The sequence below is a fragment of the Centropristis striata genome, chromosome 23 (genome assembly GCF_030273125.1).
Source record: "Centropristis striata isolate RG_2023a ecotype Rhode Island chromosome 23, C.striata_1.0, whole genome shotgun sequence".
NCBI classification, from domain to species: Eukaryota; Metazoa; Chordata; class Actinopteri; order Perciformes; family Serranidae; genus Centropristis; species Centropristis striata.
In genome coordinates, this window is record NC_081539.1 from 3,653,311 (window position 1) to 3,679,525 (window position 26,215).

General features: G+C 38.1%; 1 protein-coding gene across 1 annotated transcript in view; it reads left to right on the forward strand.

Annotated features, from left to right (window-relative positions):
• Positions 1 to 1,751: 1,751 nt before the first annotated feature.
• tgfbr1b (transforming growth factor, beta receptor 1 b) overlaps positions 1,752 to 26,215 on the forward strand; it is a 59,275-nt gene continuing 34,811 nt past the window's right edge. Inside the window, exon 1 of the mRNA XM_059326480.1 lies at positions 1,752 to 1,983. Within this exon, the coding sequence (XP_059182463.1) occupies positions 1,920 to 1,983 (64 nt within the window). The 5' untranslated portion in view covers positions 1,752 to 1,919. The remainder of the gene's footprint in view (positions 1,984 to 26,215) is intronic.

A 26,215-nucleotide genomic window follows, 5' to 3' on the forward strand; every position in this document is an offset into this window, starting at 1 on the left:
TGTGTGTGTGTGTGACTCCCTGTCTTACTCTTTGTGTGTGTGTGTGTGTGTGTGACTCCCTGACTTACTATATTTGTGTGTGTGTGTGTGTGTGTGTGTGTGTGACTCCCTGACTTACTATATTTGTGTGTGTGTGTGACTCCCTGATTTACTATTATTGTGTGTGTGTGTGTGTGTGTGTGTGTATGTATGTGTGTGTGTGTGTGTGTGTGTGTGTGTGTATGTGTGTGTGTGTGTGTGTGTGTGTGTGTGTGTGTGTGTGTGTGTGTGAATTCAGGGCTCAGTTGGACATCATATAATAGGCCGTCATCAATCTCTGTCACACTCTCCAGGGACCAGGGAGGGTGTGTGTGAGTGTGTGCACACTGAAAGGAGGAGGGGGGGTAAGGCCAGGTCAGATCTGTGTGTGTGTGTGTGTGTGTGTGTGCCCACTCTGAGAGGGACCAGACAAAGGAAGGGTTACGGCTTTAGAACAATGCATGAGGGATGTGTGTGTGTGTGTGTGTGTGTGTGTGTGTGTATGTGTGTGTGTGTGTGACATATGGAGCTAGCCACAGCATGTCATTGAGGATATGTTATCAGAGAGAATGTTTTCTCTGTTTGTTGCTGATGTTCTGATTGTGTTTTTCCTCAGTCAGAGCCACAGTGACATGTTCTTTCTGTCTAACAAAATCACACGTTATCCTGTGATACGTAAAGTTTCCAGACTCTTCTCTAGATGATATCTAGTATAAGTGTTTAACCCTTTGGAGTTTGGGGCTATTGTGTTGGTTTTTGACTCTTTTTCATTCTGCCTGTATATGCAATATAAATAATGATCACCATGTCATGCTGGTGTCATCTTTTTCAGCTCAACCTCACCTGATTATTTTTATTTTGTCATTTTGACTTACTGGATCAACCTTTTGAAACACAAAAAATACTAAAAACACACATAAAAACCACACAAAAACACACATAAAAAACACAAAACTCAAAAAAATACAAAAAACACAAAAAACAAAACAAACAAAAAACACACAAAAAAGTATTTATTATTTTGTCATTTTGACTTACTGGATCAGCCTTTTGAAACACAAAAAATACTAAAAACACACATAAAAACCACACAAAAACACACAGAACACACACATAAAAAAAAAACTAAAAAAAAATACAAAAAACAAAACAAACAAAAAACACAAAAAAAATATTATTTATTATTTAGTCATTTTGACTTACTGGATCAACATTTTGAAACACAAAAAACACACAAACAAAATTACAAAAAACACATAAAAAAGACACAAAAAACATACATGAAAAACACATAAAAACACATTAAAAAAATTACAAAAAAACAACAAAAAAATGCATAAAGAACACAAAAAACACACCAAAAATTACAAAAGAAGGAAAAAATTACAAAAAACACATAAAAACCACACAATAAAACCACACAAAAAAACAGATAAAAACACACAAGAAAACAAAAACACACACAAAATCACAAAAAACACACATAAAAAAGACACAAGATATAATATTATAATATACTTAATTATTATTATTTCTTTTTAAAAATATGTCCTGTTTTGTTGTTTCTGGGTTTTTTGTGTGTGTTATTTTTTGCTTGTTTTTTCTACTCTGACTTAATTCTGTGTACAAAATATACAAAAATACAAAATTCCAATAAATAAATTAGAAAAAAAAAAGAAAAGAAAAACAACAGTATTTTGTTTACAGCAGTGGCAGAGTTTGCTCGAGTGGTGGGAGAGGGCGGGGTCGTAGCAGATCTCTCCGCCAATCAGCATCGAGCTTCCCGCGAGAAAGCCCCGGAGAGGCGGGACTTGCGGCGACATCAGCCAATCAGCGCCTGCCTTCCTCAGCGCTGGGAGAAGTTAGCAGTCGGTCCGCTGCCAGTCTGGTCCGAAGCCACGATGGATGCAACACCGTACCTTCTGTTTGTTCTCCTGCTCGGGACAAGGATACAAGAAACTACCGGTAAGCTGCTTAAATACACCCTGCTGAGCTGTGTTGTGCTTTTTTCGTGTTGTTTTTAAACGGAAGTTACATTCCCGCGTGCGACCAGCTGGGCCAGAAACGCTCTTTGTTGAAGAAGAAGAAGGCTGAAGAAGCAGAGTGTGACTAACCAAGATGGCGCAGGGTCGGCGACCAGCCTGCTGCTGCCTGTCTCAGGAATGTTTATTGTCTGGGGGGGAGAAAAGAGGCAGGCAGTTAAAAGTCACACTAGGCTTTTAAAAAGGGCGGACAGTTATCCCCCTTTGGGATCAAAAAAAAAAAAAAAGCATTGGGCTGTTTCTGTGCCAACAAAGAGCCCAGAAGTCCAGTGAACAGTTCTCTGCTCTGCAGAAACTAAGTTGGCAGCATCATTAAGTGGATGTTTGCTTTTTGTCAAGCACTGGTTGTCCATTTACCTTGTGGTTGGAGCTGTGGTGGAGCTGTCTGAGGTTGTGTTGCCATTTTTGAACCTCGTGTTTTTTTTTTTTTTTTTTTTTTACCCCCAGTTATTATTATTATTATTATTTTTCACCCCATCTCAGATCCTTCAGCAATTTTCCTGCCACATGCCATCACACTGTACAATAACAATAATAATAACCTGGTCCATTACATACTGTCTATGCACTTTATGTGTTTTTATATGCACACTGTTCATTGCACCTTATTTGTTTCATAGCACCAACATTTTTATACTGTATATTCATATTTATTCTGCACTGGAATTCTATTCCACTCCTTCTTTAGACACTTTATATTTTATTGTATTTTTATATTTTATTGCTTGAAGTATGCCTAGGTTGTTCTTTTTACTTAATTGTGTTGTTATTGTCTCTGTGTGTAATGCTGCTGCTACACTGTAATTTGGGATAAATAAAGTCTATCTATCTATCTATCTATCTATCTATCTATCTATCTATCTATCAATGTTTGGGGTCTTTGGATAAAAGTAGGCTGTTAAATTCTCCACCTTTTTGTATGGTAATATGTGTGGTGAAGTTAGTTTACTTCCTGTCTACCCTCTTTTGTTTAATCAGTTTGTCAATACAATAACAGTGGTTGTTAAACCTACAGTGTAATAACTGGCTGACACTAACAACTCTGCACCATCATATTAGCCTGTTAGCTTTAAGCTGCTTCATACAGTATCATGGTGATCTGTAACGGTTTCTTGTTTCTCTTGTAACTTTAGGATGAGTGTGTGTAATTACCATCTTCTCTTAAGGTGATGAGGTTTGACCTGTTCATGAGGTATAGAGGGATTCAGACTAACAGACATTTACATTTAGTCATTTAGCAGACAGAAAAGAAAAAAGCAAACAATCAAGTGCAATAAGAGCCATTAGTGCAGCAATAAATGCTACTGAGGATTATTTAAGGAGCAGAATAATCGTGTGTTGCTACGACTCTAAACAGCTTGCTGTCAAAAGATGAGAAACAATTTCTTTGCTCGCCTACTTCCTCTTCCTCCCCGAGTTATAATAACAGCATCCAGTGAACCGGACTGCACCAAACTCGGCTCAATATGCACTCCTTTAATGCCACTTTGCACTATTGAAATGTGGCTTGTTGAAGTGTTTTGGTCCATTCGTGTTGCACATATCTAAACGGCATGTTATTTCACCGAGAAGTGGAGTTCAGCAGGGATAGCTTTGGTTCATCAGCATGTGTGTGATCGCAGTGCAATGCAGTTGAAATGTTTAAAGGGGACCTACTTAGCCTCGTATACATGTCGCGTAGACACGAGTTTCCTCAAGACTGCTTGAGTCGTGTAATAGGTGGTTTATGTTGAAATACCCTGCAACACTCTGAATAGGATGTGGTAGCTCCCCGTTAGAGAAAAGGCAGCGGTACACCAGCCCTCAGCCGCTGCTACCATCCCTACGTGCTCTCATTATGCTGAGATTTTTATTTTATTTTTCACACGGAACCACGTACGCGTTTCTTTGTTTCACCGTACTGCAAAAAGCAGAAGCTTTTCTCATACTTACAGACAACAGTGGGTTTTTTTCTATTGACTCACAGCCTCAGTCACAGACTGCGTTTCCTTTGTGTGACATTCCTTTGTGTAGAGAGAGCGAGAGAGAGAGAGAGAGAGAGGCTCATCATGAGTGGAGGAGCATGCTTTTCAAACAGCATACATAAAGATCTCGTCAAAACCTCCCCATGCCAAAAGCAGGGTCGTGTCCTCATATACCCCAACGCCGCCATGGATGCAGGCTGGTTATTGAATTGATATGTTGGCTGAAGGACAAGAAAGAAAGAAAGAAAGAAAGGGAGGGAATTGTAATTTTTTTGTGTCCAGAAATAGGATTGTCATGGTGTGTGTCCACGCTTTCAGCTCCATCATTTACATCAGAAATAGTGCAATATTTTCAATGCAGATTATCTGATTTTTAAAAAAAAGAAAAAAGTGACATAAATAACCAGGCTGTGTATTAGATTTTAAACACATCCGCGGACTGTGATTTAATGAAAGATCACCTGCTTTTGGCAATTTAACATGTCAACGTGGTGCTCAGTGTTGTTCAGCACCACACCCCTGCAGCTCACACACACTTGCTTCAGCAGCATACAGCAGTGTGCTACACACACACACACATACATACAAAAACACACAAGCATCTGAGTGCTGGCAGTGGGCTAAATTGGGTGGTGTCACTATTACTCTCCTCATCACCAGCCTCAGTCTAAACACACCTAATAGGCTCCGTCCTCCCACCCTCCCGTTTCATTTATCTGCTACAAGTCTTTTGCGTCTCCTCCCCCCCTGCCCCCCTTTAGGCATAGTAGGTAAATGGGCTACATTTAGCCGGAGTGGCTGATATAAAGCATGCATTTTGTGTCAGTACTCTAAATCAAACGCAAGCCACTCTGTGTCAAGGGAGACACCGAGTCGGTCCCGACTGTCCCAGACAACAGAGGATGTGGGGGATTGCTGTAGGATGTTATCTCAGATCCTCTTGCTACTGGTCAAATTCCTGCAATAATTAGGAATTTACAATGTGTCCCACTTTCATAGTGAAAAAGATACACTATGTACTAAGGCAGACGTCACAGTGTTACGGCAGTTTTGGAGTCAAGAAATGAACAGTGTGTTCAGACAGGAAATTTATTTTTAAACATGTTTGAGGTTTATTACCTCGTTTTTTTGTGTCCAAAGATGTTTCAGGTTGAAGCAGCTCTTCTGTTTTTACTGAGATAATATCCTACTAATGGTCCGAGCCCTGTGCTATGAAGCCGGATTTAGTAACTTTAATTTAAAGTTAGTTGTGTTTTCAGTGTTATGATTGTGCATGGTAGCCTGTACTGGACTCCTAAACTGCTCCAGAGCAGCTTTGTTTTGACATAACCGATTAACACGTAGAATTATCTATGCCTTTTATCGGGAGCTACATATATGCATGCACATTACGTGCATCATGAGCCAAAGTGCTTGTCATTGTTTTTTATTAGAGAATTTCTTTGATACAGTCATGCATGTTACATGTGACATTCTGTCATGGAGGCAACAGGGGAACCAAATACTTACTAAACTTCCTGCATTCAGATAATTTTTTCCCCCTTAAAAAGCCCAAATTTAGTGGCCTCTCGCAGGTTCTAATGCCACTATTCCATCATATACACTGATCTTAATCATTGCATATTTTAATTAATTACTGTAAAGGAGAATAAAGGTTCTTGTAGGTTTCATTTAAGTCATCTTATTTTGACAGTCTTGTAAATTCTGTGGTGGATTCTGTTAACACATCCATGTGCTCTTGTTTTGAAAGCAGCATGTGTTAAGCGACAGGAAGTAATTCAGACCGTTTGGCACAGTTTAGCCCATGGGTCTCAAACTTGTGGCCCGCGGGCCAATTGTGGCCCTTGTGACGATATTTTGTGGCCCCCACCTTGATATGAAAGTTTAATGTGAGTTTTATATGAATGTTTTTTTTTCTGTCATTTTGTGTCTTTTTAAAAAATATATAATTTTGTCTTTTTTGGTAATTCTGTGTCTTTTTTTGTCATTTTGTGTATTTTTTTCAGTAATTTAGTGTTTTTTCTTGGTCATTTTGATACTGCCTCCAGTGGCCCCCAGGTAATTTGAGTTTGAGACCCCTGGTTTAGCCTTTTGTGATTTGAAACAACTTTAATTGTCAACTAATGCCAACCGATTGGCATATGCAACCGTGTGTTCGGATCGGTTTGGATCACCTGTGACGGCCCGGACAGGTTGATGGTATTTAATTTTGGTGTGTACACGTAGAGATGATGTGGGGGCGGGACTGAAACAGACAGGGAGGCATTCAGGCGTCTCTCTATCATGCTGGGATTGTTTTGCAGCTGAGAAGTGGGGTGGGCAGCTTGGTAAATTCAATACGTGTGTAAATGACTTATGTTTTGATCTTGTGCATTATAGAAAATAAAATTAACATGATCTAATATAATGGTAGGGGAAACACTGATGTTCATTTAGGGTGGTCCCTTGATAGAAAAGTCAGTAATAAATACCAGATTGAATTCATAGTTATCAGTGGATCATTTTTGGCCAATGTTGACAGCTGTAGATAAAAACACATTTTTGTACCTCTTAACTTGTTAGTCAAATTATATATTTTTGAATATTGTCTAGTTTGTAGGGAAAAAGAGACTGATGATGATGATAATAAAACTGACGTTGGCTAGATAATATTAAAGAAAAGGAGACAGAAACTAGGGGTGGGCAATATGGCCCTAAAAGAATATCACAATATTTCACAATATTAACGATTATTCTTCACGATATTACGAAATACTTAAAAAGATATAAATCTCAACAGTTGCCAAATACAAAAAAAATCTACTCTTGACTCTTGAGTATGACCAAAAAATAAAAATAACCATTTAGGGGTTTCGGGGGCATATTTTAATGACATTTTGTAAAAGAGAATAAAGGTTCTTGTATGTTTTATTTAAGGCATCTTATTTTGACAGTCTTCTTGTAAGTTCTGTGGTGGATTCTGGTAACACACCATGCTCTTATTTTGAAAGCTGCATGTGTTTAGCGACAGATAGTAAGTAGCTTTTTGTGATTAAAACAACTTTAATTGTTAGCCTTACGCCACTACATCAAGAAGTAGGAATGTTGCCAATATCATGATATGCATTTTTTTTTAACCATAAAAAATAATACCGATATTATCGTGAACGATACGATATGGCACACCCCTAACAGAAACTCAGTTTTTCCTTCTTTTACAAGTTGTCTTGTAAAACTTCTGTTTTACAGTGATAATAGTAAGCCTATTAATTAACACAGTGGGGGTTTTCTTTGCCAGCTGGCCTTCCTGTATTTATCAGCTGAAACTTCGTCACTTCTGGCATGGATTATATGTTAGACGTCTTTGCATTTCTTTACTATTCTAGTTTGCTCTGCTGCTAGTTGACCTTTCCATGTTTGGGATTGGGCATTTAGATTGGAAAACCCTGTTTAACTTAGTGTGTTGATAACCAGCGCTGTAGGACAGCTTAGTCTGATGGAGGTTGTTGGGTGAAGTGAAGCCAGATAACAAAAAGATATCACGGGTTTGTTGAACTTGCTTCATAGTACATGACAAGGTTCTTGGATTATGTTTTGTGGATGTAAACTTCATGTCCTTGTTTCAGATATCTGGATGAACCCTTCTCCTAGTGTTGATATGGCTCCCTGAAGTACTAAAATAATCTTGATACAGTTCCTTGCAAATTTGCATATCTGTATATGTGAAGTCTGATATGTAGTGTTAGGTAAACTTATTACATGATATATTATGCAGAAACTGTTGCTTAACGTGATTTAGAAATGGCGTTGGCTATTAAGTTATTAGCTATTCATAGTTATTATAGTCAGCAATTGACTGACAGTGAACAGAAGTTATGTTTATTTAGCTTTGTATTTTATTCCTATTTTTCTTTTATTTAGTTAATTTATAGAACTGGATGACAATGTAATACATTGTTTGTATATGGGTCAATGACGTGATCTAACGCGGTCAGTTGGTGTAACCAGTAATTTTTTTACCCATAAAAATCTGATTATATACAGGAAATTAAATGTGAACTAAAATGAGAAAAAAATACAATCCATGTTTACATTGCAACACTATGGTATATAACAAATTATACATAATTTGTCAAAACTTTAGAAAAAAATGGTTGTTTTTAGAATATGTTCTGCTCAATATTGACGAAATGTGTAAATGTAGATGTACTAAAAAATGGTGTAACCACAAAAAAATGATAAATATTAAATACTGCATCCACCTACATTGTTTTTTATATTATTTTTTATATATAAGTTGACTTACATATACATATAATTACTTCATTTTAAAAAAACATCAAATGACAGTTTTGACAAATTATGTAAAATTTCTTACATACCATAGTGTTGCAATGTAAACGTGGATTGTATTTTTTTATTTTTCTCATTTTAGTTCACATTTATTTCCCTGTATATAATCAGATTTTTATGGGAAGAAAATTACTGGTTACACCAACTGACACTGGGTTAGATGACGTCATTGACCCAAGTACTGGTGGCCACTAAAACAGGTCTGATCACCCAGTAACGCGTCTCATGAGCTCACTGTGTAGCGTGAATTAATTAAAATTATGATAAACAGCCAGCATGATCTATGGCAGCGAACATTTAACTTTTCAATGTGACTGTTTTTACCCATTAACTGTCAAGTCTTTACGCTCTGGGATCGAATCCTGCTCTCATTTGGATCCAGACAGACCACAAACTAATGTGGCCTGCCTTGTTCAGATCTCAGAGGTGCGGACAGCATGACGGCACAATACAAACAATTCATGAAACGTAAGGTTTCATGTTTCCATAAAAATGAAGGTGTGTCAACAAGGTGGATAACCACATTTAATTTTCTTCTCACAATAAAGGTCCCTCTGTTGTCTGCAGCTCTTTATCTCTCTGGCTATCTCTGTGGCCGTAGTAATAGACCAAAACTAGCTGATTATTTGGTGATAAACACATTTAATTTTCTATAAACTCTTCATCGTAAAAGTCCAATATTTGTTAGTTAAAAGCTCTTATTATGAAAGAACAATATCAGGAAAAGTTAGTTTTCGTCCGGAGCAACTTAACATGAGAAACCTTACAAACAGAAAACTGAAAGTACAAACAGGTGAGCAGGAGAGAAACTAGACTTCACATTGTAAAAAAAAAAAAAAAAAAACAAGTGTAACCATGGCCTTTTGATTTTATGGAGCTAGCTGGCATTAGCCTGCTTCACTGATTGATAGCATGGTGTACTGAACAAAAGTTGTGCTGTAGCATCTGTGCTAGTCAGCTAGCTAGCTAGCTAGCTAGCTATTTTCAGTGTGATGCTGGTCAAACTGCTAAAGTCCAGCCACTATTTCAGAAGGAGGAGCAGGTGGCCACAAGGTGGAAGTGAATCAGGCATTTGATTCGTCTTGTTTAAATGCAAACTTTTTATTATTATTTTTTTTTTTAACATATTTTATTTACAAGTTTTCAGTTTTATAAACATACATCACAACTACAAGGGAAACATCATCCCCCCACCCCCACCCTCAGTGATAAAGAAATGGGAAAACAAACAAACAAACAAAACAAAATGAGGCCAATAAACAAAACAAAAAAATGCTCTTATAGGATTCAAAGCAATATAATACTGTACAATCGGCAGCCTATATACACATGTACAAACTTGCATACATATACACTAACACTTTAGGCCATTCTTGATATACAGGACAGAAATGGTTGAAAAACAACAACGGATCAGGAAGGGATATTTTTCAGCAGTCAAGGCCACTGCGGGAACTCTGCTATCTCTTTTCTGTAGGGTTAAACAGATGTGTTATCGTGTTTTATTTATTTATTTTATCTTGATGCTAATGCTGTATACATTCCTCTCCATTTTTTGTGTCTGTGTGAGACAAAAACAGGTCAAATGTTTGGAAGCAAGGCCAATACAGGCCATATATTGGGAAGCAAGTTACATTTTCTGGTTTATTTACTTTAATTTACCTTTAGGCACACATTGATGTCAACAGACCATTGCTGAATAAATGTTAAGAAAAGAAAATAAGTTTTAGGGTTGAGAAGATTTGGAAGAGTCACGACTTCAGTGCAAAAGTAAAAAAAAACAAATCAGTTTGCATTATTCACTTTAGCTGTTTGGCTTTTGAGAGTTTGGAGACAAAAATCCCAATAAATCTCAACTGTGTTCATATCTCTGACAAACTACCACAGAAATGGTTAGAATGAAGCAGCTGAGTAAAGAAACAAGAGTTCAGATTTATACATTAAACCCTCTGGAGTCCACAAATGACTTCATGACGTCACAACGTAAAAACGTTCAGCAGCATGTTCCCTGCTGTCAGCTGAACTCTAAAGTTTTGGCTTTTCCACAAGTTTCCATGTCCAATTTAATGCATCAACCCTTTTTCAGCAAAGGTAAAAAAAAAAAAAAGAAACACCACGACAAGTGTAGCAACATGATTTTCCTTTTTTGCAGTGATTTCTAATTTTGCTGTGTGCATTCAGCATTTTTGATGCAATCTTTTGTTTACTGTTTTTTGTGTGATTTGTGTTTTTTTGTCATTTGTTTGTGTGTTTTTTTTTGTTTTTTTATGTGTGTTTTTGTAAATTTTTGTGTGGTTTTTTTTTTTGTATTTTTCTGTGTGTTTTTGTAATTATTTTTGTGTTTTTTGTGTTCAAAATCTTGATCCAGTAAGTCAAAATGGAAAAAATGGGGGAGGTTGTGCTGAAAACAATGATACCAACACGTCATGGTGAGGATTTTTAAGTGGTTTATATACAGGCAGAATGAAAAGAGAAAAGAGTCCAAAACTGACAAAATAGCCCCAAACTAGAAATGGTTAAGGAAAGAGGGATACACAAAGTCTAAGCAATAAAAACCCAAAGAGCTGATAAATATAGTAAAAATGTGTTGTAATAAGTGCCTCTTTATATAACAATCATGTTTATTTTGTTGCAAGTAGCAATGAAACAGATCATTTTCTGTACAAATCTGACCTTGCTTCCAAACTTCTGGCCTGTAGTGTGTGTGTTTCTTCAAATGTGCTTGTGTAGCGTTGTGTGTCTTGGTGCTGTGTGCTGCTGTTGTCAGTACTAGCAGTACTAGCAGTGCAGGAATGTCAAGCATGTGGGTGACCCTGGACACCCGTTGTCCCAGACCAGGGAACCACAACTAATTAGAGAGGTTGTAGCCATGCCAGTGACCATCGGATTGAAAGGCACCAACGTGTTAATGAATGGAGCCCTACTCTGCTCTTCATCACTGTGAGGCCACTGAATCACAAGCCCTGCTGCTGATTCTGCCTTTGTGAGAGGCGAGAGTTATGCTTGTTCATGTCAGATGAACAATAAAAACTAGAAGGACACACACATCACACAAGTATTGGCCTGGTAATTCATCTTTGGAGACACCTTACTCACCTACACTGTTTCCCAACACAGATGGCATCACTAAACAGAATTTATCTTATTATAGGCCCAACCAGCTAATTGGGGGCAATGCAGTTTCTGCTTCTGGGTGATTCTCATGAACATGGTGCAGCTCAGAGCAAAAATCCAAGAGCATTGAATACATATTTTCTTTGACCGTTTATAACATAAACAATCTAAAGTCACTGTTTTTTTTTTTTTAAACATTTGTTTATTGATTTTTCAGTGACATAACAAAATCAAGAGATGATATTACGAGAGTCAAAACAGTGTCAAGTGTAAGTAAATAATAAGTAAAATAATAATAATAAAAATAATACATAAAATATAAAATAATAAAATAAAATAAATAAATAAAAATGGAAGCGAACAACAAATACACAGAACAAAACAAAAACACAAACAGGTCACCCACTGCTAAATAAAAGTCTAATAATATGTTCACTTAAGCAGAGATAAATAAAAAACATTCCCAGCATGCTACTAAAGTCACTGTTTAATATGAATTTATAATATATTTGAAAATTTTTAAGGTATTTTCTGACATTTATAGAGACACAGTGAGCACCAAAATTCATTACCGTAGACATTTTTGTAAATATTTTTCAAAATTAAATCACAAAAAAATCTACTTTTCAACTTCCTTTCCTTGGTTCCTGTCTGATGGAGTAGATGAGGCTCACATTAAAGGGTTAGGGTTAGGTTCTGTCTGTGAAGATTATAACTTATGCAATCTAAAGTCACTGCTATTCAATTCTATTAAGTCACTACTTAATAAGAATTAACAATCTATTTTGAACATTTTAATGTATTTTCTGACATTTTTAGAGACACTGTGAGCAAAATTCATTACCGTAACACATTTTTAAATTAAAAAACAACAACAAAAGGTTGGTTTTTTTTCTTTGGCAAGCACTTAAATATGCTCAAGGGTAGCTGGTATCACCAAAATATATTTTATTAAAATATACATATTTTAATTTAAACGATTCTATCATTACCGTAACATTTAACCATTTTTCCCTCATCAATTTTCATTCAGTTTTTCTTTATACATTGTCAAAAACATTGTTTGATTATATTCTGTCAAATTATACATTTTTATTATCATTTATTTATTTTTATAAAGTTTATTAAATATTTGTTGTATATAAGTGTGGGGGAAACCATGACATTTTTATCTGGACGCATTACAGTAATGAATTTTTGAATCAAATATATGTTTAAAAATATAGAAAATATTATTTTAACACAAAACAATGAATTGTGCCTCATTATGGCTATATTGTTCATTCATATAAAAGTGAAATATATTTAGTTTAATAAAGTATGTCCTTATAATCTTCACAGACAGAACCTAACCCTAACCCTTTAATGTGAGCCTCATCTACTCCATTAGACAGGAACCAAGGAAAGGAAGTTGAAAAGTAGATTTTTTGTGATTTAATTTTGAAAAATATTTACAAAAATGCCTACGGTAATGAATTTTGGTGCTTACAGTGTCTCTATAAATGTCAGAAAATACCTTAAAATGTTTCAAATGGATTATAAATTCATATTAAATCGTGACTTTAGATTGTTTGTTATAAACGGTCAAAGAAAATATGTATTCAATGCTCTTGGGTTTTTGCTCTGAGCTGCACCATGTTCATGAGAATCACCCAGAAGCAGAAACTGCATTGCCCCCAATTAGCTGGTTGGGCCTATAATAAGATAAATTCTGTTTAGTGACGCCATCTGTGTTGGGAAACAGTGAAGAGAGAGGACATCTGGAAGATGAAGAGTGGGATGATTTTGTGAGAGTCCTTGAACAAGGGCTCTACCTTGAACTCTGTGGTAGCTGACCGTATGTGTGTGTATGCAGGCTGTGCACTGTGTCTGGGTTTCAGCAGCTGCCATGGGGCTGGCTGTCTAACCTTTAGATCAAACTACTGCATATTTATAAGGCCAGCAGCTCAGACAGATGCCCCACTACCACCACCACCACCGCCACCATCCCCACCACCATTCTCAATGATAATGAAAGAAAACAAACAGGTTTTTATTAAATATTTTATGACAGGCAGGCAATTGAAGTGACGTAGACATTAATTTCGCAAGGAGAAGTTGCAGTAGACGCAGTTGTCAACAAATTCTGGTGATGTCCTGAAAATGTAACTTAGGAAAACCTGATTGATGTAGAGCAGGGGTCTCAAACTCCTGGAGGCAGTATCAAAATAACCAAGAAAAGACACAAAATGACAGAAAAAAACTAAATTACTTAAAAAAAAAGACAAAATTACCAAAAAAAAAAAAAAGACACAAAATTACCAAAAAAAGACACAGAATTACCCAAAAATACACAGAATTACCAAGACACAAAATTATTAAAAAATACACAAAATTATTAAAAAAAGACACAAAATGACAGAAAAAAGACACACAATGACAAAAAAAACTAAATTACTTTAAAAAAAGACACAAAATGACCAAAAAAGACACAGAATTACCAAAAAGACACAAAATTATTTAAAAAAGACCCAAAATGACCAAAAAAAAAATACACAAAATGACCAAAAAGACACAAAATTATTTAAGACACAAAATGACCAAAAAAAGACACAGAATTACCAAAAAAGACACAATTATTAAAAAAAGACAATTATTAAAAAGGACACAAAATTACCCCCAAAAAGTAAATAAAGGGACCTTCCTCACACAACACGGTAAAGTGCCATTCATATAAAACTCACATTAAACTTTCATATCAAGGTGGGGGCCACAAAATATTGTCACAAGGGCCACAATCGGCCCACGAGTTTGAGACCCCTGATGTAGAGAATCAATGCACACATGGAGAGCATGTAATATCTCCTGTGACATGCATTGCTGTCCTGACCTGCCTTCCTTAAACACTCAATTTAATGCATTCTGTGTGGAAATCTTGTTGCTTTATTTCCTGCCAGGTTTTTCAGCCAACCACTGCACTTGCTTAGCTCGGTTTCCTGTCCCGAACTGGCAATTGATCTCATGTTTGCCCAGTGTCAAGGACGTCGTGTTGTATCTGTTATAGTGTGAGCCACAGTTTGCTTTACATGTTGCTGAGCTTTGGCTCCAGCTTCAACCTGCAAGGACAAACAATTCAGCGGGGCATATAGCAAAGCTTTCTGCTCTCTGATGTGTGTGTGTGAGGGGGGAGGGGGAGGTTCATCCAGCTCTAGGGAAGTGGGCCCCTTTGCCACAACACACACACACACCCACACATTGGAGAGCATATATGGCTTGGACAAAGCGCTGGTCATAATGGAGGTGGTTGGTGCTGGGATAGATTGGGTGGCTGAGGCCATGACCTATGGAAATCCTCCTGGGAGCTGAAGGGTCCCACTGAATCAGAGGGAATCAACTCTCATAAGAAGATCTAAGGGACAAAGTGGGGGCAGGGCATCTGGTGGACGGTAGATTTTTTGTAGTTTTTGCTACCACTAGTGCAGTAGGAAGTATGTAAGAAAAGGCTTATATCTCCGCCTAGCATGCTAATGGTGAGATAGCACGTGACGCAGTATGCTGCACTAAAAGTACATTAACATGAACCCAATTAGCTGATATACTATATTGCATGTAATTGTCGTTTATCAAATGATTATGGGCATTACGCTAAGCAACATGAATGTCATCCCTGAATTACATAGTAATGCAACATGAGTTGTGGATAAAGTGGATAAAGCTAAATCTCCTCTTAGCATGCTAATCGCGAATAACAGAACATTACATGCAGACCACTACAACGTCTGCAACTCCATAAAACACTTACTTTTCATAAGGTACCACACCATCCAGCACATACACATTGAACATTGATATTCGCTGGAAACTTTTAAAATATTATTGGAAAATTGAACCTTGTAGCGCACTTTGAAACGCCTAAAGATAGATTTGGAATTATTTTCATAAAAGATGTTGGCATATCACTTGTACATGTACAACCTTAAATAGACAGCATGTGTATTCCAAAAAGTATTTATTCTTAAAAAGCAAAGTAAAGCAAAACATCTCCAGTTTGAAGCAGTTGAGACCTTCTGTCGGGGTCTCTGGGCTGTTGTAGTAAAGTTGTTTACTAACCAAAATCTTATTAGAATATTATTGGAAAATCGAACCTTGTAGCGCACTTTAAAACTCCGAAAGATAGGTAGGCTAAATAGACTTACAGATGAGATGAGTCAGGGTGGAAATCCAGAGTGAATTGTGTTACTGACCAGGTGTAGGCCTATCACACAATGGGGCGGAGCTCCTCTAAAAGGGGGCGGAGCTCCCCTAAAAGGCGTCCGATCGGAAACAGTGCAATGCTGCAACACGTCCTACGTAAATAATATTTTGAAAAATGAATTCAAAAACCTTCAAAATCGAGGATGCACACCTTCGTGTCATGCACAAGCCACATACGAAATTATAAATTATATATACGCTTTTCTAGATAGATAGATAAATAGATTATTACACAAGGGCAGTGTCTGAGGAAAGAAACCAAGCTGAGAGTTCTGAACAACATGTTGCTGTCTTTAATGGTTGCACTTGCAACCTCTCCTCACAACAGACAATTCTTCAGTGATGGAAAAAAAGAACTAGTAACGGTATTGATAAAGCAGGCCGATAAGATAAAGATGAAATCCTAAGGATAGCAGCTGGTTAGTGACTTTTTACTCAAACCTTGGGAGGTTAAGCAAATAAGTCACTGTAAGCCTTGTCTGACAATGTTCTTTGTTAGGATGTCAGACTTATTTCATCAGTGAGCTTATCTGTTTCATTTGTTTGAAGCACTCTTTCACTTTGGAAATAAGACTATTTACAGAAACAACTTTCAGTTTTGTCAGTTTCATTCAACAGTCACAAAGACTCATCTGTAATATAGTTAAGATGGAAAAATAATATGAATGTTGTTGCATTGCTTGTTGAGTTAAGCAGTGCCACTCAATTATTTACTGCTCTGTGAGTGCAACTGAAGGTGCACAAAAGGGCCGTTACCTTTTCCCAAAATCAAGTTTGGAATTAGATTCCCTTATTAGTCCCTCAACGGAGAAATTAACCCATCCTTTCTACACGCCACTGAACACACCATGCTTTGGAGCAGTGGGGTGGGGGCTTGATTCTCTAACTGGTTGCCTAAGAGTTCAGCAAAAGTCATTTGAAAAAAAGGTTTTGTATTATCAGTCAATATTATCTTGTTTTCTCCAGATGTATACCTTTTTAAAAAAAACACAAAAAAAACCACTGCACAGTATGAAAAACTTTTGACCAAAAGTCAAAAGGGTTTGAAGTCAATAAAAACAGCTGCACTTGACGTCAATAGGTGATGAAATACAGAATAGAGAACTCTGGATTGGAGGAAAAAAACAGCATTACATTATCAGTCAAAATTATAACAGTGGAAAAAAATAGTCAACCTGAATATGTGATAAATTCCCAATAATGTAATAAGGTATTACTTTATCAGTAAAAATGTTAATAAGATATCAGTCAGAGCATGTTATACTTGGGTTTTTGATGAAGTTAAGTGCCAAATTTATTAAATTTTCAGGAGTTATTACATTATCAGGAAGTGATTACATTATCAGGTGCTACAGGCCAGGAAGCTTTACTTGTTGCTTAAGTGCTAACTGTGTTAGTCATGCTGCCAGGGCCGGGGGGCTTGGAGCACAGTGGGAGTGTTTAATGTTAAGTTGAAGAGCTTTGAGGTTTTCAGGCCCAAGGTGAGGAGATGTTGGCAGGGAGCGGTGCCAGTTTTGTGGAAACAGTTGCACAACATAAGGTCAGATTGACGCCACATGTTGGATTTTGTTGCCTGTGATACACTGTGCATTAAAAAGGTGCCATTTTATTTATCTCAATCTTTTTTTTTGTATAGAAATTTATATAAAGATAAAGTTTAATGAAGAAAATTAATATATCTTGCTGTTAGCAAGAACAGAAATATGTTAAGGTAATCTGCCGCAGTTATTTTGTATTTGCTTTGATCATATTCTGGATATGTTGTTGACATGGAGGACAGAAAAATCAGGGTTTTAATGTATTTGTATATGATACATTTGATAAATTTGGATGTTCACAGTGCCATGGATTCACTCCTGATGACAGCTTGCCGTGTTGGTGACCTAACCCAAATCATACCCTGCTTTATCATTTTTTTCCCCAAATGGGGCCATCACTTACACAATTAATATTATATTGTATTGTATTGGAAAAGACTTGAAACTAGTGATTGATACCATAAAGTTGCCATGAGAATTTTTTGTGAGGTAATAAATCAAGTGATAAGGAGTCTCATTTTGTATTGAGATAGATAGGACCGGAGCCGTTGGTGGTCTTGGTCTAATAAGTAAAAGATGGCAGATACTGTAACAGTGGTCATATTTACCTTGCAGAATCTGATCAAAGTAAAAATGGACTGGCAGAAACATCTGAAAAAATTGCAAGCCTGTTGCTATTAATGCAGGGCTCCACAGTGTAAAGAAAAAAAAAAAATTCAGATGAGAAAAAAATAACAATAGGTTTTCTAAGCTTAATGTCACACAGGAGAGGCAATCTCTTTGCAGAGATTGTGGTTGCTATGGTAATAAAAGTAATTAATTCAGTGCACGACTGGTGTGAAGAGAGAGGTGCGATGTGTTCATGTGACTACACATTGTGTCTCACAACAATTATTTGACTAGTCGCTGCTCCAGTGGGCTTCCCGGGGAAAGTCAATTTCTAGACCATGGAAACACATAACCAGGTAGCTATCTAAATATTAGCTGGCTTAATGTGGAAGTACTCTCTCCACTGTTTTCATACAGCAGAGCTGCAGGATGACAACAACTATCCTTTTATGTAGGTATATATGTCTTTGCATTTAAATTAATTCAATTCAGTTTATTGAGGATGAAATGGCAGGTACAAGTGGCTAACGCTAGTGACAAAAATATACAAAATGTTTATTTCTTTACATTTTAAATTAAATTTGTCATTGGTGTAGGCCCAAAGCAATTTGTATTCTTCATTTGTAAAAATGTGTAGCTGATATATGGGAGTAAAAATGTTTTAAAAACATTTTAGTCAACTAAAAACATTTTAGTCAACTAAAATGTGCCTCATAGCTTTATAAAAGCCTACAGACGGGACCTGTTACCTCTAAATTTCGCCAACTTCGAGTCTAGTTTTGAATTTCCTTTGTTAGGGTAGCTTTTGATTCCAAATGTCCTGAGATATTTATTTGGTTTCCAGCCTCTGATTTCCACATGGGTCCTTGCTGCATTCTAACAAAATCATGTTAATAAATGCTCATTATGACCTATATTATTAATGTTGGTAGGCTAATTTGGTAGGCAATTTGGACTTAAAAATCATCATTCTAAAGCCCAAGATAAGGTTTGTGGCTCCATTATGATTTTTTTCCTTTTATTTTGGCCCAAAATGGCTATTTTGATAGTAAAGGTTGCTGACCCCTGGGCTAGATTATCAACCCCTAATAGCCCCTGATGCTATTTGTAAGTTGAACTTTGTCAAGTTTTAATTATTTTATTGAACAATCAATTATTTCACTGAACAACAAAAACACGAATGTTGAGTTAATTACTCATCTCCACCTATTCAAAAATGAAGTAAAATTATGACTTTTTTTGGTCTACTTACCAAGGGAGCACCTGGAGGTGTTGTGGCACAGTAATCCTACAAGCTGTCGTCATCACTTCCCTCTGGACTGCTCACTAGCTTCCTGTCTTTCAAACATGGTAGATGATTGTGTAGGCTTAGTTCTTTCTCCCTGGTTGAGCCTGCGACTAACTGTCATATCAAATGTCAAAAAGGATTAACAAATATTGTTTTCTGTTTTATTTGCGTTTTAGACAACCTCCCAACCTTTTTTGGAATAAGGGTTGCACATGAAACGTGCAGTAGACTTGGACAATATTATGGTATACCAGTGCAGGGCTCGAAATACTTCTTTCTGTATATACAAATGTTTGTTTTTTACTGCACTATTTGGTGTTTGTGCCCTTCTTTCTTGGTACTTTTAAAAAGACCGGATCCAACTAAAATGACAGCGACGCACAGTGAAACTTGTAATAAATGTTTTCCTTCCATAAAATATTAAATATTAAAATCCCTAAAGTCCCATACACAGAAGTGTGTCCTGATTGCATGTGTAGCGATACTTTTGGTATTACATCTTCATTTCTGGAACAAATTACATGGAAGTTAATGATAAATAAACATGGATTTTCCTTCAACATGTTTGTATAATAGTAGCATTGACTGAAAAATGAATAGTTGGGATAGTAAGCTAAGTGGCAGCGAGCTGCACCTGCCAGGCATCCATCACGGAGGATGACTGGAAGTCAGGTAAATCGTCTCTCTCTGGTAACTTTGTGCCACTCAGGCACAATAGGTGGCTGCCGGCTGCTGCTCTTCTGCTGACTGACTGGTGAGATTAGCCAGCATTAGTGGAAACCTCGTCAATTCAGCTGTCACTTTGGTGCTTGGAGCAGACAAAGGCAGAAGACAGAGTTTAAGGTGCCTCCATAAGATGCCAGTAATCGAGCATCAGTCAACTGCCCTCAACATGCTCAAGTTAACCAACCAGGTCTGTGTTTGGATCCTCCATGATTGACAATTAATGAGCCCCTGTGGTTTGTAACCTGTTCCTACCTGAAACCAGGTGTGGCTCATTATAGATCTGTGACAGATAAACCTGAGAGCTGAAAGACAAGTTAATAATACTACAGAATTAAATCCGTACAGTGGTTTGACTGTGTGACAACGCAAAGCATTGCTTGGCAAGAACTACACCTATTGTGTTGAGTTTAAATGTTTCAGGAACTTCAGCTGCAAACAACCATTCACCAACTCCCACACCACCCAGCATTCACTCTGCTGAGACTCCACTTCAGACAAATATGTCTGGCAGCAGAATAGGGCGCTCTCTCTGCACTTCCAGCATCCAGTAGACTGGTAGTAGAGCCCACACACTTTCTGAAGTGAGCTGACTCCATTCTGTTCCATTGATAGTCCATTTCACAAAATGTATTTACCACAAACAAGTTTTGTTTGCACAGAGAAATGAAGAGTCTTATCCTTTTCTCTGTGCTGTATAGAGCCTGAGTACTGCATACTGCCACATTTTTTGTGCGTGTGTGCATGCATGCATTCGTGAGTGTGTGTGTTGATATTGATTGGTGCAGTGTGAAGCATCTGTCTGTTGGCTTGTGCTCTCTGCTGTGGGTCCATGTATTAGATGAAACTTAAGCCTCTCTTTTCATTACAAGTGTCTCCTGGGGCTTCCTCCATAGTGCGCTACGGCCACAGCAATCTAATTTTCTTTCCTTCACTTTGTCATTTCCTGGATCTCTCTCACAACAGTGTTTAGGAGAATGGCTTATTTAGCCCTAATCAGATAGTCAAGAAGGGAATCAGGTTTTTTTTTTTTTTTTTTTTTTAGAGCTCTGAATGCTACATGCCTCCCAGGACCTGTGCAGACTTTGTCCTGTCCACACTGTTGAAAATAAATTGAGATTGATTGACCACCTGGACTTACTGTCTGTCTGAGCTGCATCTGGACTGGATTTCTGTGATGCCTGGGTAGATGTTTCACATTATTGTAGAGTAGCATGTACAAGAAGGAGGAAAAAAATTCAGTAGAAGTCCAATTTTAATGTCTTGTGTACAACTTTTCTCCAGCTACGAATCTGAGCCCAAAGCTGAGTGCGAGTTGTTAATTATTTATAAATTGAACACAGAAGTAGAGCCCAACCAATACGGGATCTTTTACCCCTTTTTGACTAAAGCAGTTCCAGGGCTGGTTCAGAGCTGGTGCCTAATCTTGAACCAGTTCTTTGCTTTTCAACTGCCAAAGAACCGGCTTTTGACCAGGAAAACTGGTTCCAGAGCGGCCCCAACTCTTTGATGGTCTTGAACCAGGGAACCACTTATGTCAGGGTCTTGGGGCAGGGTTATCGTGATCAACAAGACCAACTAACAGGTGTATGACTCATTTTATTTTATTTTGTTTAACTGCAATGGTATTGATACTGGTTAGCGCTAGGTGTTCAGGTGTTAATAAGAACTTAATCGTCGTCCATTATGATCAAGACGAGCAGCACAAATGTGTTGTACCAGATGTGTTTGGATGCCAATGTAGGCTTGCAAAGCCATGAGCAACATCTGTAAAGAGACGATGTCGTCTGCTATTGTTATAGTTTTTGTTATTATTCTTGAGAGGACGGAGACAGACGTGACGGTGACGTAATGACGTGGCTCTAGAGCCCGTGGAAAAGCAAACGGGTTCTGAGCTGGTTCACAAGTTGAACCAACTTGCGGCTGTGTTGGTAGAGTGGGCGCCCACTGATCCTTGGGCAAGATACTGAACCTGCGACGCTGCGTTCATCTGTGTGTGAATGAATTAACCCTTACCCACTGGTGGCAGGTGGCACCGTTTAGGGTAACCTCTGCCACCAGTATGAATGAGAGTGTGAATGAAAGCGATTTGAGCAGTCGCTGTGAACTAGGGATGGGCATCGATTTTCAAGTATTCGAATAGTCATTAAATCATAAAAAATCGAATAGTTAATCATATCTGGGAAAAAAAAAGTTACTGGTGCTTTCCGCACGGGGGCAGCGTAGCATTTGATGATACAGTGTGGCGGACTAGATGCCTAGTTGTAGAAGAAGAAACAAACCGAGGAGAAGGTTTTCCATGGCGGGACAAGTTAGCCCCCAGAGGGATTTATGAGACTCTGGAGGTGACGGATGGTTTTTTCGCCGTCTCTAACCGTGCACAATGTCAGCAGCTGAAAGCAGCATGGCTTATTATGCACAGAGTCTCCACTGATCATAAACATAGTGATGGTGAGTGTCCGTTGCTTATTGTAAACAGAGATCACTAAGTGAACACCTCCTGCAGCAGCAGCACATACACACTGTGCTGCTACAGAGCTAGCTGTAGCTAACTGCCGCTAACGGCTCCGGGTGTTCTTATCGAATATTAATCGATTAGTACCCCACGATTATCGAATTGTACTTTTGCCTGAAATGCACATCTCTACTGTGAACCAGCTCCAGGAAAAGAACTAGGTTTGTGTTGGTCGAAAAGGGATATTTTAGACCTGCAGCAGTGTTGGGAAACCAGATTTTACAGTCAATTGATATTTTTTACCCATCACTGTGAAGAGAGTGTATTTTTATGGCAGTAATTTTTTACCTGTGTGAAGTCTCTCACTCTGACACTGCTAACTTCTCACTTGTACTCTGTGATAAAAGCACCTGATAGATGAGGCTTTGCTCTCCTTCTGCCTTCTGGTCTGTTCTAATGTCACAGCTTCACAGGATTGGTAATAGTAAGGCAGAGGTGTTCAGATAGGCGGTTAGTGTGAAAAACTGTCAAAAGCTGCAGAGAGGTTGAGGAGGATGAGGATATTGAAGTGGCCAGAGTCGGCAACGATGAGGTCATTGGGGATTTTGATATTCTATGTTGTGTCGTCAAATCTTGTGCAGACCCAAACTACCATGGATACACTATTATTGCATTGGTTGTGTATCTGAAGCTTGATATATTTGATATATACACTGGATTTTCAGTGGGATTTGAGAGTTTTTTTTAGTTTTGAAGGTTTCGTACCATCATCAGTTTTAATATTTCATATTTTGGCTGTAGAGCTCAAGAGCAGAATGTAGGAGCAAAAGTCTATACATAAATAAAATTGTGTCCTGACCTGTAGTTTCATCAGTCTCATTATACTGATTGTGGTGTAGAATTGAAAGATATCTCAGAAAATGCAGATGGAGCTGTTTCCATGGCAGTAGAAGACATGTTCAGTTACACTGATTCAAAGTTCAAAGCGCAACAGGACAACCCTTTGAAATCAAATGTTGTTTTCCTGCTTCAACATTCAGAATCTTGCGGAGAAAAACTGTGATGATTCAAATGAATTAAGTCATTTCAGTGTTTGCTTCTATGTGGATAAAGCTTTGAAACTGAGCATTGTTTCCCTACCAATGACATGGAAATAAAATATTTTATGTGCACTAAGTATAACAGTCTTTCTCAGGCTGTACCAAATCATTGACACTTCAAACATTGGCATTCAAATTCTAAATCCGCTTTTGAATGGTGACAAACATCTGTTGTCAAACGTCTGTGCTTGATTTAGGGATAGGCCATATGGCCCTAAAAGAATATCACAATATTTCAGAGTATTTTTGTGATAACGAAGTACTACGTCACATCCTGCTTAGCGTTCTGTCCAATCAGCAACCAGGCTTTTTTCAGGGGAGAAACACGGCCCAGCCCCCTGGTGGTTGGTGGACTACTGGTGTAGAAAGTGCTTGATTAGATATGCAGGAGAGCCGCTTTTTAAAATGGAAATATCGCCTACGATCAGGTTAATTTAATTGCGGCGGCCCAAATCGTGATCACAATTAAAATTTGATTAATTGTGCAGCCCTCACAACATATCATTCTCCACTCTTTCCTGTCAGCACTGCATTGAAAAAAGCCTCCTGTATCTTGTCCTTCAGTGCAAAAGCAGAATGTTTTCCCTCCTTACATGTACACACAGCCCTGCAGATTACACCTAATTAACTTCATGCTGTATCTTGAAATTTTGACTCATACTTACCACAGTAGATTGTTCCCGACTTTCATCTCAGTGTTTCTCCAAACAATTGTTGTAAGAATGAGATGGAGGGAAGAAGGGGCCCAAGCAGGCAGATAATGAAGAAGAAGAAAGGATGAGAGAGGGAGGATGTTAATATAGAGGGATCACAAGGTGAGGAAGAGAGGGGAGGAGGGGTGTTTGGAAGGATTAATGTGTTTCAGCCCCATCCGAGGTGCAGCTTTGTTATTTATTCTTCAGCTGTTGCCTGGCTACACCGCCAACAACGGATAATGTTATTGTGACCACAAAATGGTGTTTAGTGGATCAATGTGGAGGGAATTAAGCAATAATGGTCCAGCATAGAATGAACCGCAAGATGGTGCTGCAGTGGTGGTGGTGGTGGGGGAGGTAGTGCAGGGGTTCCCATTAATTACCTAGACTCTAATCTGTCCCGCCAGAGTTTTGTGTGCTGCACTAACATCCCGTTTTAAGCTACTGAAAGTATTTTTACACGATTCATAATATGAGGTTAGTGTCTGTCAGTCAGTTAAAACCCCGACCCACCTCTTGGTGGGCTGCTGCCCACCTCACTTCTCTGCTTCAAAACAATTTCAGCATGATAGAGAAACGTGTCTACCTGTCTATATTAGGGTTGTCACGATGCTAAGATTTTCAACTCGATACCGATACTCAGGAAAATATTCGATACTCGATACCATTTTCGATACCACAAGGATAAAAACAAAGACCCCAAAATTTCACAGAAATATTTTTATTAAAAAGAAAAATGCAACATGTATAAAAATGAACAGAACCACAGGTTAAATATTTATAATAAAAAAACAGTTGTGCAAAAAGAAACTGCAACTATGATAACAAGCTTCAGATACTCGATACTTGAAAATGAGTATTGTATCCGGATACGTTTTAGTATCGATACTTTCTTGAGTATCGATACTTTTGACAACCCTAGTCTGTATCAGTCCCGTCCCCACATGATCTCTCCGTTTGCATGTGCCGAACTAAATACTATCAACCTGTACAGGCCTTCAGAGGTCCAAACACACTGCTGCATACGCCGTTTGGTAGCCGCGAGCTAACATTAGCTAACAATTAAAGTTGTTTTAATCACACTAAACTCTGACTAACTACTTTGAATAACTTCCTGTCGCTAAACGCATGCAGCTTTCAAAATAAGAGCACAGTGTGTTTACAGAATCGACCACAGAATTTACTAGAAGACTGTCAAAATAAGATGCCTGAAATATAATATACAAGAACCCTTGTTCTCCTATAAAGTAACATAAAATATGCAATCATTAAGATTAGTGTATATGATGGAATGGTGGTATGAGAATATGTGAGAGACCACCAAATTTGGGCTTTTATGGAAAAATAACTCTTGCCCCTGGATCCTCCTCGCCACACTGGCTGGCTACTCCATGTCCCAGTGGAAATCCCTGTTGATGGCAATAAATAATCACTCCGTAGGATAACAAAGATTCATAATACTGTATCTCCCGACTGTGAAAAATGTTATGTGAGGTGTTTGCCCTCATTTAGCTCTCAAAGTGCACAAGAACCAGCATGGCTAATTATGCACAGCACCTCTGCTGATCATCACATTGTGATGGTGAATTAACCCGCATCGCAAACTGTGCACAGTGTCCGGTGCTTGTTGTAAACAAACAGAGATCTCTAATTGAACACCTCCTGCAGCAGCAGCACATACACACTGTACTGCTACAGAGCTAGCTGTTAGCCTATTGGCAATTTTTGCAGACTGGACATGAAGGGGTTAACATCCCCTCCGTCTCTTGACTGCAGCTGGGAGAGACTGCTGCAGGAGGACTGGGCCGCCTCGACTCGTTCTTACTCTTCTTAACAAGCCGCCGGCCTCGTGGCTCGTTAAGAAGAGTAAGAACGAGTCTCCAAAAGTCTCCAATAACACCAAGAAAAGTCGCTGGATTTGTCACCAGTCGCTTTTTTGAGAAATAGTCAGTAAGGGGGTGCGTGTTGTTGTTGTGGCGTCGAGTACTACGTCACATCCTGCTTAGCGTTCTATCCAATCAGCAACCAGGCTTTTTTCAGGGGAGAAAAACGGCCCTGCTCTTCTACAGGGACTAAAAAAGTCCAGTCAAAAGCCCGCTCAGGA